Source organism: Diabrotica undecimpunctata, chromosome 7 (genome assembly GCF_040954645.1).
Source record: "Diabrotica undecimpunctata isolate CICGRU chromosome 7, icDiaUnde3, whole genome shotgun sequence".
NCBI classification, from domain to species: Eukaryota; Metazoa; Arthropoda; class Insecta; order Coleoptera; family Chrysomelidae; genus Diabrotica; species Diabrotica undecimpunctata.
In genome coordinates this window covers 29,240,072-29,252,368 of record NC_092809.1, presented here as the reverse complement: position 1 = coordinate 29,252,368, position 12,297 = coordinate 29,240,072, and the positions used below count along the sequence as shown (strand labels likewise).

The 12,297-nt window shown below is 34.6% G+C and overlaps 1 protein-coding gene across 3 annotated transcripts in view; it reads right to left on the bottom strand.

The window, feature by feature from the left end:
- Positions 1 to 12,297, bottom strand: part of Hecw (Hecw ubiquitin protein ligase) — a 469,561-nt gene that overhangs the window by 169,797 nt on the left and 287,467 nt on the right. For all 3 annotated transcript variants that reach the window (XM_072536974.1, XM_072536975.1, XM_072536976.1), the window contains exons 5-8: positions 6,215 to 6,654; positions 3,369 to 3,619; positions 2,028 to 2,179; positions 867 to 1,135 (exon numbers count right to left, since the gene is read on the bottom strand). In XM_072536974.1, coding sequence (XP_072393075.1) covers positions 867 to 1,135; positions 2,028 to 2,179; positions 3,369 to 3,619; positions 6,215 to 6,654 — 1,112 coding nt within the window. The remainder of the gene's footprint in view (positions 1 to 866; positions 1,136 to 2,027; positions 2,180 to 3,368; positions 3,620 to 6,214; positions 6,655 to 12,297) is intronic.

Below are 12,297 nucleotides of genomic sequence, written 5' to 3'. Positions count from 1 at the left end.
AAAATGAAATGAATAACACAATAACATCAGATTTCATAACAAACAACTTAAGCAAAAATATTAAGTACAACAAGACCGAAAATAAAAAGCACTTAAACGGTGGTGTATACAAAATTACAGATATAATATATAGATATAATTCTGAATGACCAACGTAAGACAAACAGCTCTTCCCTCCTCAATTTATTCAGCTAAAGGCCAAAATGTGTAGTAAAAATACATCACTTGAGAAAGACCTGCCGAAATAGCTGTAGTGAAAATAAATTATAATAAATTTTGTGAAACTGTTGAAAACAAACGTTGTCGGTGTTTTATTGTTAGATAAAAAGTTGTTGTACAGGACTAAAAGTGTTGCCTAAGCGGCAGAGTGATTTCTGAGGGATTATAGCCTTGTCAGGGCATGAGCGCACTGTCGTATCTGACAATGTTTCGTTCCAACCCGTGGGAATAAAATGGACACGAGACAAAAAAGAAGGCTCAGAAGAAGACACACAAATGAGTGACTGAATCCACAAATAAAAATGTAGAGGGAACGGGCATGGTCTTAAACTCTATATCTGTCCCAAATCGGTCTCAATAACGACCGGTAATCAAAGAACAGACGGCTTCCATAGTAAAAATCGATTCTCCAAGTATAGATAAGTATAATTTATTATTTTTATAGAGAATAAGCCATAATTTTAACTTAAAAAAGTTAATTTTGACGTTTTTATTTATATTTCGGGAATCGTTCTCAAAATTTCCGAAGTGGAAACCAAATATTGTGATGTGGTGGTACAAAACAAAAATGTGGTGCTATTCTCATGTCTAAAAGAAAACTCGATAATTAATTTCAAAATATTCGCGCTTAATGAACATATTCTCACCTGGTTCATGTGCAAAACAGTGAAAAAATCCGGCCTGGTTAGCAGCCGGCATCCAGGAGGAGCTGTCGAAAAGTCCACCACCTCTAATCTGTTTGAACTTATCGTTCTTCTTATGCTTTGATATCTTCTATCTAATTGTCTTCTATGTTGTTCAGCTGCTGCTGGTGGAAAGGAGCTCGTACTACCCCCAGGTCGAGTCCAAGAAGTGGTGCGTGTTGCGTGGTCAATGTAAAACACTCGACCATGACTGTCCATTCGAGCCTCCCACGCTATAAATAAGAAAGTTTTAATGAAAAATCGTAACAAGTAATGCAAAATTGAGTGCAAGTGCTTAAAACGATAATATGCCTATCGAATAATATCCTTTCTTCCTTAATTTTGCCAACCTATATAAAATCTATTAAATTCTAAATCTTTGTATGTAGGTATATTTAAAAAGTCCTTAGAAGGGCTACATCAAAAAACACAAACGTTTTCGGAATAATAATTCCATCATCAGGTTAAAAGCCTAAACCAATTAATTAAAACAAACGTGATTGAAATGTTGACTAAGGTTAAAAGAGCAAAATGGTTATACTTACAGGTTAACATGCCTGAGTCACCAAAATATTAGGGTAAAACCCCTTTACAAAAATTAAAGTTACCAAAAAATGTACATGTTGTTGTTAAAGATGAATGATGTTTAATATTTTATTAGATTTAACTTCAGGCAACATATAACCATGCCTCACGTGAGTACCAGCGTCCGGAGGGTAAACCTCTTCAAACGAACTTCAGCTGGTAACTGATTGACAAGATACCTATGAACGGTGTCGAAAACAGAATGCCAATGCACCACGGAACAGTGTTAGTTATACATAATATTACTGCAGCCAAACGATTCAAAAGTGTTGGGATTTAAAAATGTTGTTTTTGAATTTTGGATATGAAGGATGTAAAATTACCGATGGAGGTAAAGGTCATGTTTAAGAGAATGACGTATGCATTAGGCATGTTACTCTTTGTCGTATGGAGTGTGGTCTAAAAGGTGTATTTGTGACTAAAAAATCCAAAAGCAAAAAGAACGATGATAAGATAAAGTATGAATACTACAATCGAAAAATAAAATACAAAAATAAACTTGACACAGAAGTATTTTTAATAGTTAATATCTATACTTACATGGTGGTAAAGGATCATCTTCTCCTTCAACTTTTGTTAAAATTAATGCTCTGTGACTTCTTTCAGGTATCGAAGGTAATCTTGTTGTGCTAAGTCTCTGGAGAGGCAACGGCATTCCTCCACTAGCTTCTCCATTAGTCTCCGACCTTGGTCTAAAATTAATAAATATCTGTTATTAACGTTTTGTTTACAATTATAGTTGTTAATAACGAAGTATACAACATATAATAAAAATTCTTACTGTAACAAAAGTCAACCTAGTGTCAGCTACAACATCAAAATGCTGAATAATTTATTAATATTTCCCCGAAAACGAGCTGCGAATGATATTAATTCAAGTCAGACTCGTCAATATGAAAGAGGGAGATAAAACTAAATTATTAGAAGAATATTTTTTTGTATTGCCACGTAACAAAACAAAATAATTTGTTTAATTTGTATTTCGAGAGCGAAAATGTAAATGTAAACGTCAAAATAAACATATTTCAACTGAAATTGTGGTTTTGGAACATTAAATGCCAGAAGAAAATAGCTTCCGAATAATATTAAAGATTGTTGTGGATCAATGTTCACTTGTATTGCAAATACATTTTCAGAGAAGAAACGGCTAATCCAGATTTAAGATTATCATGAAATCATCGGCAACGATGAAAGGCAAAGAATTTTGCCTTTCATCGTTGCCAAAGAATTTTGCCTTTGATTTAGAAAATCTAGAATTTTCATAATTTCAAAAGAGAATTCCAAAAATAATAAAAAAACACTCATGTTAAAAACCCCATCTAGAGCCCATACAGAGACATTGTTTCAGGGTCAGCAGCAACCCCAATTGGGAGTCTTACGTTGCCATGCAGAGTAGCTGTTAAAAACTTTAACATCTCACCATCTTCTTAACAAAAACGTACCAAATAGGAAATTGTGTACCATTTTAGGGGTTTTTACCCAAATATTTATTGGCGTGACTCATTTACACCTGGTAAATACACTGATGATGGACAGTTATTAAGCCGAAAACAGTTAAGAAGTATTTTGAAATAAAACTTTCATGTTAAAAACTTATAACTGTCGTCGAAATGCGTCCAACAGATAAGCATTCCCCGATTTACCTTCTTGGTTTCCTTATTGAAAACAGTGTAGAGTATCTACTATCACAAAGAAGTATCAAGCTTGCAATAAGGAAGGTAGATATCTTCTCTTGCAATATTACGAAAACATTAAACCACTATTGTATAGCTTTATGAAAAGAAACCTACGACATTAGAGGGAATTGGCTATCAGTGAGAGCAAATAATATAATTAACAGGTAGAGGTACGATTCAAACGTTATATTAAAGTACTTCTTACCTTGCTCCATCACGTTCTACTCCCATGATAGGTTTCAGCCTCATCATCAAACTTTCAAGATCGGGATCATCCTCAGCCCGAGTATCTCTACTGCCTGCTACATCCGGTCCATCGCCGTTCAGCCGCACATCAAGTGGTTCTGCAGACTTGAGATTAGGTGGCCTAAGTTCCGGAGCTCTTAGCTTTCTTGAGTGATGCGTTGGTGTTGGAGGGCATACTAGAAGGTCATGAGAAGGTGCTGTATGTGCGATCTGTAAAATATTAAAACATTGATAGATCTACTTGACAGCGAAAGTCTAATATAACGTAAAAGTTTCAGTTGAATAAAACGTACAATTTTACAAGTTCGTAAAATTGTATGTTGTTCTACAGACATTTTGCTTAAGGATATCAGATTGGGATAATGCTGTGTCTAGTGGCTCAACCTTTTGTGGGTCTTGACCTGCTTAACAACTTTCTTCCATTCTGCCATGTAGGATACTTTCCTTCGCCATTGCCTGATGTTCATGATTTTAAAATCTGTCTCTACATCATCTATCCACCTTTTACGGGGGCTTCCTCTTCTCCTATTGGAGTTTCCATTTTTGAATTACTTTTACATCTCGATTATCCGGTATTCTTTCTAAATGGGCAAGCTAGTTTAGCCTTTGCGACTTTATAAATCTAATGATATCTGCGCTCTGCAATATTTCATCCAGCTCATAGTTCAATTTTATTCTCCACGAAACGTCGCTACAATGGGTTGGTCCAAATATCTTTCATAATATTTTGCATTCAAATATTCTCAATTGATTTTCATCAGTAGTTGAAAGGATCCACGTTTCACATTCATATGTGGCTATATAAAAAGAAAATATGAAGTTTACTAAGTTTACTACTTTTCGTCCTAACGACTGAAACATTTTCTGATTTACGGTAATAGGTATGATATACAACACGCCGTTATGAAACGAACATTCAATGTTATGATAGTGAATATTAAAAGTGAATGATATTCATTTTTCAAAAACTGCAAAGAACAAATTATCAAGTAGAAAAGCTGCCATATACAAGTATCAAACACATCAATAGTATCGTATCAATAAACAAGAATTCAACACAGACCATCAAACACAGACCATCTTGACTAGACAATCTACAAATGATAAAAGGTTTTCTTTCTAAATGGGTTAACATTTGATTTATTATCTCTAATTGACGGTGGTGGTCATGTATATAAATGGGTAAGAAAACATATAATTAGCTCACACAGGAAACAATTCATGAACTACAATGTACTTTTCGGAAAGAATTAGAACATACGAACCAATAAGGATATACACGGATATAAATTGGAAAATTTGAAGCATGGTCGATGTAACTTATATGTAATTATTTCATGCAAAATATTTTTTTGCTACTAAAACGACAGGAGGTTGTACCATAGTCTCTTAATTGCGGAAGCTTTGCGCCATATTGTTCCTTTTAAGGACACCTGTCTTTTTTAAAACCCACCCAAATTGCATGCTCTTTGTGTTGATTCGAAACGGTCTGTGTGTTTAACCCCTATTAAAACAAATCTCGCCTGAGTTCTGAAATTCACACTCCTTTAGATACCTAGAAGAACCGCGAGATTATATCATTTTTGTCATACATCGAGAGAGAAGACCGTTTTCAACATTAGGACGATGAGTGTACTTATCTATCTCTCCTGTAAGTGTCCCGCTAATCTAAATTATATATTATTATTATTGAGCTGTGGTCAATTATATTTGACCTTGTGTTGATACGGCACTTGTTTGTTGAGCTTAGCTGCTATACGGTACGCGCCGAATTGTTGCTGTAAGTACCTTCTGCCCAATTCATCCCATTTAAACTGAGTCCCATCGTGTTTTATTGTAAAACACCACCTTTTGCCGTTTGAATAACATCAACTAAATATTTCGCACAATCTACCATTCAGCAGTATACATCCTTTTGGCATATCTCCAGGGACTGGAGAAGAATAATTAAGAAAATTCAATGAGAAAATGAGATCTAATCTACCTCATAACATCCATGCCAGTGTGAAACTCTATACTGAGTAGGACTCCATGCAGGACACGTTATACCAAAAGCTAATAGGAAACATCCTATGGATATATAGTACAAGTTTGAATAAGGTATAACCAAATAAACATCCGAGGATCAACTGAGAATATATGAGTTATGATCAGCAGCTACGTATAACTGTAGATTTGTTGATTGAACATGACACATACACTCACGCATATACCAACATAAAACATAAACACATTTATACACACATACACATATAAAATACACATACACACGGTGAGATTTGTTTTGGGACTACGGCATTTCCCAATTCCGAGGTGTAAAACTAACGTGCCCATTGGATACTTAGCGCAGGAGGAAAAGTGTTGCCTAAGCAATGCCCCAGATAGGTGGAGATTACATTCTTGGCACGATATGAACGCACTGCCGCGGTTAACAGCAATTTGTTCAAACGCGTGGGAACAAAATGGATACAAAGACAAAAAGATAAGGCTCAGATTACGCAAATGTCTTAATGACCACCATCAGGGCACTACAGACTGACCTTCAATATAGTAAGACAGCTTCCTCAGAACTTACTCTTGTCACAAGAACGTTAGATTTAGTCATAATACAAGAGCAGTGGGTACCAGAGCCAAATAAGATATCTCTGTGAAAAAGTTTTAAAAACAAACGAAGAGATACTTCTAGTGGTGTTAGACTTAAGTAGGTTAGGTACTGATAGGTATTTTTGAAATACTGTTTAAGAAATTGGAAAATAAAAAATTTTTATGGTTAAATTTACGATTTGAAACTATTTATATACATACCCTCTGTAGAGCTTTCGTTTGTGGTCTGATCAAATCTTTATTCTCCACTCTTGGTCTATGAAGTGGCGTATGATGAGCTTCTTCGTGACATCCGTCAATATCCTGGATTACTCTCGCCAAAGGTTTGTGCGGTTTACTGGCTAACTCTCCGTCTACTACGTCCAAGGATCCGATAAGACAAACTGGGCCGTTCGAAGTGTTAGATCCAGATGTCGATCCACTACTTTGCGTACTAACAGAGCTCTGACTATCTCTCTTTTCTATAGGCAGATGAGTATTCGTAGGACTAGAATCGATGTCTTTACTTTTGCTTAAGACAGTACTAATGTAATTATCACAGCCGATGAGTTTCTTCCCGTTTTCCATCAGGGCTGCTTTCATCTTTTGGGTATTGTTTGAAGTTAGTTCCAAATCTGACGTAGACGATGTTGATGTAGTTCCTAAAATACAAATTAAAAGTTTTTAATTGTTAGAAAACTAGAATTTTTGTATGTAAAAAGTATAATAACATTACATATTCTTTACTTCTACTTATTTAATTACCGGGATTCTCGGGGTGGACACAGCATAGGGATAAAGACAAAGAGAATAATGATAAGTTGTGATCAACAATGAGTGTTTGGCATTACAGTCACCGGGCCACCTACATGCTTCATAATCATAGGTCACCTAATTTATGAAGTTATTAATTATATTATTATTAGTTATTTATATACACTACCGAGCATAAAATTAGGGTCACCCCGTAATTTGAATTTATTTTAGAAATTATTATTCTGTTTTAACTATTTTCGGTTGTAACATAGTTTACTAATGGATTTCTTGAAAAAAAAATTGTTGTCGTTGTTGTTTCGACAAGCGTTTGAGATAAAAAGGGCCCCTTAGCCTAATTCCTAAAAACCGTTATCAGCACAGTTTTTGTTTCTATGGTTTTAACGTCAATTGTAAATTGTTTGTGTATTCTTATCACTGTCAGTGTATTGCAATGAGCATAAATTCTGTTGTGGCGGCAAGAATTGTGGCGGCGTTAGAAGATTGCCACGGTCAGCGCGAAACTGCGAGAAACGTTGGTGTAAGTCTCTCGAGTGTGCAACGAGTATGGCAACGGTACGAAGAGGCCGGTCTGCTTACTCGAAGACCTGGGTCAGGTCGAGGCAGGATTACAACAGCTAGAGATGACCGCTTTGTCGTTTCTAGTGCTTTGAGAAACCGAACAGTCACAGCAGTTTCTCTTCTAAATCATCTGCAAGAAGTGAGAAATGTAAACATAAGTGAATGGACAGTTAGGAGACGACTTCATGCTGCTAGTTTATCTTCTCGAACTAGAGTAACTGGACCGCCGCTTTCCCGTGAACACCGAATTGCCAGATTGAATTTTGCACGAGAACACTTGGCTTGGACAATGCAGGATTGGAGTCGTGTATTGTTTTCCGATGAATCGAGATTCTGCCTTACGGGCTCAGACAAACGTGTAAGAGTGTGGCGACGTCCAGGCGAGAGATATACTCAAGCATGTGTTGCCGAGCGTCTTCCATTTGGTGGAGGGTCAGTTATGGCATGGGGAGGCATATCGTTTGATGCTTGCACGGAGTTAGTCTTTATCGAGAATGGGGCATTGACAGCGCATAGGTACCTGACACAGCTTCTGGAAGACCATGTTTTACCGTTTATGGTTATTCTTGGAGACGACGCAACATTTATGCATGATAATGTACGGCCCCACACTGCTAGGATAGTTACTGAGTATCTTGACGAGGTTTAAATCACACGATTTGTTTGGCCTGCTCGCAGTCAGATATCAATCCCATAGAACATGTTTGGGATGAGATGAAGAGACGTTTACGAAGTCATGTGCCGGCCCCCAGAAATTCGAGAGAGCTTCGCGACATATTGGTGCAAGAATTGAATAATCTTCCGCAGAATGTGATCCAAAATCTGATCCAAAGCATGCCTCGTCGTTTGCAAGCTGTTATCACTTCCAGAGGAGGGAATACTCGCCACTGAAGTTCTTAAAATTTCTTTTTTTCAACAAAAAGCACATCAAATTAAAATTGTCCCTTTTCAATATTTAGTATATCAAAGGAAAATTCTTCATTTCCATTATTTTTAATAAACTTTAAACGACAAAAACGTTGTTTTCTTTAAGCAATCCGTTAGTAAACTGTGTTACAACCGAAAATAGTTAAAACAGAATAATAATTTCTAAAATAAATTTAAATTACGGGGTGACCCTAATTTTATGCTCGGTAGTGTTGTATTAATCATTTAATAATAAACTCTAGAAAGTCTATAACATGAATTATATTAACGTGTAAAGTCCACATTTTTAAATAACCTTATTTTTAAAATAATCTTCTTTGAAAAGGATTTCCGGAATGGAAATCGAAACGTCAAAAAACAAACGTAAAATGTAATTTTTATAACTATTAATTGTGGTTTATTCCCATATAAATAAAATATATGTAACTAAAACCACAATATGCGACAAGAAAGCAGTTTAAGAACATATCCAAGAAAATTATATTTTGCAGTATTTATTCATAATTTGAGTAGATAATTAGTTACGTAGTTATGTAAAAAAATCTCTAATAATTGACACAGAAGTAGCAACTTATCCTGAATTTTATAATAAGACAACCCCAATACGTATTATTACGTACTTCCAAAATAATTCTATTATACCATTGCTATATTTTCAGAAGCTTCCTAGAAACTTAATTACGTCATTATGTTCCTTGAATACACTTTTATGAAGTTTGCAAATTTTTTTTAGAATGATTTATTTTCAATATCAATATTTACTTGATGTATATCATCACTTTCGAAACTTTTAGGAATGAAAACATTTTCATACACACTTATAAACAATTTTAAAAATATGCTAAGTGTATTCCAACAAGTGCGATGTTATGTTGCCGAAAAAATATACAGATCTTTTTTACACAGAATTGTTTGTCTAGGAAATATAATAAAACGCAAAAACCAGCGAAAACTGATAAATTGGCAATGAATATGGAATCATTTATCTTTAAAAGTGTTCTCAGAAAATTGGAGCATATTTTAGACTGCTTCTATTAGAAAATAATATATGCTGCATAAAGAATTTACAGCAATTCTGGGTTTTTTTCATTTTTGAATTTGATTTAATTTACAGATTTTTCAATTATATTCATCACAGCTCTATCAAATTCTGGACTTCAGAAAACATTCTTCGTCATCCTTTTTTGCTTTTATTCTCATGCCGGGGGTTTACTGTCATTTTTGGTTATGTTATCAATAAATTAACGTTATTACAACAAATTTTAAGTCCGTTTTGTGTAATTCACTAATCTATAGCTTCGTTTTATTAATAAAATTATTTATGGCGCTAATCATGTCGATAATAGTTTTGTTTTTACCTTTCAGCTCCAGGTTATAGATATTCAAATGATTCGTCATATTCGATAAGAAAGCTAAATCACGGAGCCATTTTTCGTTTTTATGTAAGTATCTCAGATCTCAGTATCGCCGCTCCGTTCATGTAGAAAATAAATGGATTTCAGGTAATAAATAGTTCTTGGAACCTTTCTAAAAATTTTCCGTCGCTCAACCTACGTTTGTATGAAGAAGTAAATCAGTGTGGTGAGCAGACTCGTTCCACTTCCAATAGGACTTTTCATCAGCCGCCATGTTTTTCGTACATAATATATACGTCATACGTACTGGCTTATAAATTTATAAAGAAATATTTATTAAATAAATATTTTTTATTTAATAAACAATTTACATGTTCCATAACAACATCGCTTCGTCGTTACTTTTCGTACAGGTATCATAACAATAATCTATTTAAAAAAATTGATTTGCTAATTGTGGCACTTTATTTTTTATCAATAACTAGACCTTTTTGGCATTTTTTATATTCATTATCTATATTATTTATATTACTAACCTAACCTTACAAGATGTCTGTTCGAAAAAAATGGCTGACACTATTTTTTTATGAAAAGTTCTATTGCATTTTAAAGAGGGGTCGTTGTAAACTTCGCGCAGGATTGAATTCACGATATTTGTGGCAATGCCTGTCACATCATCATAGTTAGTATTTTTGAACATAGAACTTGCTGATGAAAGACGCACTGGAATGAAAAAAAAAAACAATGGGAAATCATCGTTGGCTCAAGACAATGCAACAAATCTATTTTTATTGCCAGTCATGCATAGTGCCCCATCTGTTGTAATGCACACAAGTTTGTAAATCGGTACTCGGTAGCTCGTATTGTTTTACAAAATTTGGAAAGTCTTCGTCTCAGCGATTTTTGAAAGGATAGCTTTCTTATTGCGGGCTACGGACGGAGTGGTAGATCGCACAGCAGAAAAAAACAAAACTGACTATAACGACATATCCCGCGACCATGCACACTACGTGGAGTAGTAAACGCATTCCTATGCGTGTTCATTAATAAAATAAAATAACATCGATTGGAATCGAAACCACATTGACTCTAATCAAATTGAATCGAATCGAATGGAATAAAATCAAATCGATTGGAATCTAATCGAATAAAATAGTTTCTTTAATAACGTACTAGTGTACTTGAAAAAAATGAAGTTTTAAACGTTTTAGATCCATTGTTATGTGAAAGTTTAAATCCAGCGTTTTTTAAGCATACATATTTCAAATGCACTTACATCTGTTGCTAAAAGCTTAAAACTAAAATTTTATGCTATAGGTTTTGAAGATTAGGCTCTAGTTATCGAAACTTCATATTGGACAGTCAATGAAAGGGATATATTGTAATGATCTCATGAGAATCATAAAAAAGGGAAAAATGGCGCCACCTTTATTTATTTAACACCTTTATAAAATCTGAGTTTATTCTCGGCAAAATACAAAAACTGAATACGTAAGCTGCACTCTTTGCCTTTAAAACGCATCTTGATTTTTGTCGATAGGACACTTGAATCAAAAGATATCCAATTTTTCATGTTGAGCTGATGCAAATTTTATTGAACATTGATTTCGCCCGAGTAACTGACATTTAAAATCGCCGGTCACTTCAAGCTTTGTTTCAGAAGAACGGTTTATTCTACACAAAAAGTGTTAATAAATATTTTTGTTTAAAATTATCTCAGCTACATTTTTTATTTAAATCATTTTTTTCTACAGCGTACAGATTCTTGGTAAATCGATTTTTTTTGCGTTTTTACCCCCCTACCAGGGGGGTTTTAGGGGGAAGCCCGGGAGTAAAAGTGGTAAACTTTTTTGCATGTTTTTTGCGGTCCCAAAATTAATATTCTCGGCAAAATTCATCTTGATCGTATGATTTTTAGAGGTTCAGTGGCATTTTCGTCTTTGACAACTGGAGTATTGGGTTTCCAAATCTTTGCACATGATTCGTCTGGTAACAGTTGGGAGGGATAACTGGACCGCTTTATAAGCCAAGAAACGAAGTTTACGAAGATTAAGTTTAAAGTTCAAACTTGTTTTTCTATTGTCGATATGTCAGTATCCAGAAGACGGATGCCAAAAATTCTTGCATATTCATCAGCGTAATAAAATTTTAATACTCGAGTCCGGTACTGTTATGAACATATCATGTTCATAACATATCATGTATTGGGACCCTTAATATTTCTTTTATATGTCAATGATTTGATAAATTTTTTAACTGCAGACCATACAGTTCTTTATGCAGATGATTCAACAATTGTAGTTGACGAGTCAACTGAAGTCGAACTCATTTCAAAAATGAACTTAGTAGCACAGGAATTTACAACCTGGTGTAAAAGGAATTATTTAATGGTAAATGCAAAGAAAACTATTTGTATGCAGTTCTACTCGCGCTGTAAGCCATCCCATGGTTATAAAATCACAGTTAGTTCTGAGGAAATACCCTTTAGTGATACAACACTATTTCTTGGTAGCATTCTAGAAAGTAATATGACATGGGATGAAAATGTCACTAAAGTCTGCAAAACAATGAATAAGGGTTACTATGCGATCCTTCAGTTGAAAACTCTATTTAACACCAATCAATTGATAAGTGTGTATTATGCATTGGTTTATTCATATATGGCCTATAATGTTGTTTTGTGGGGAA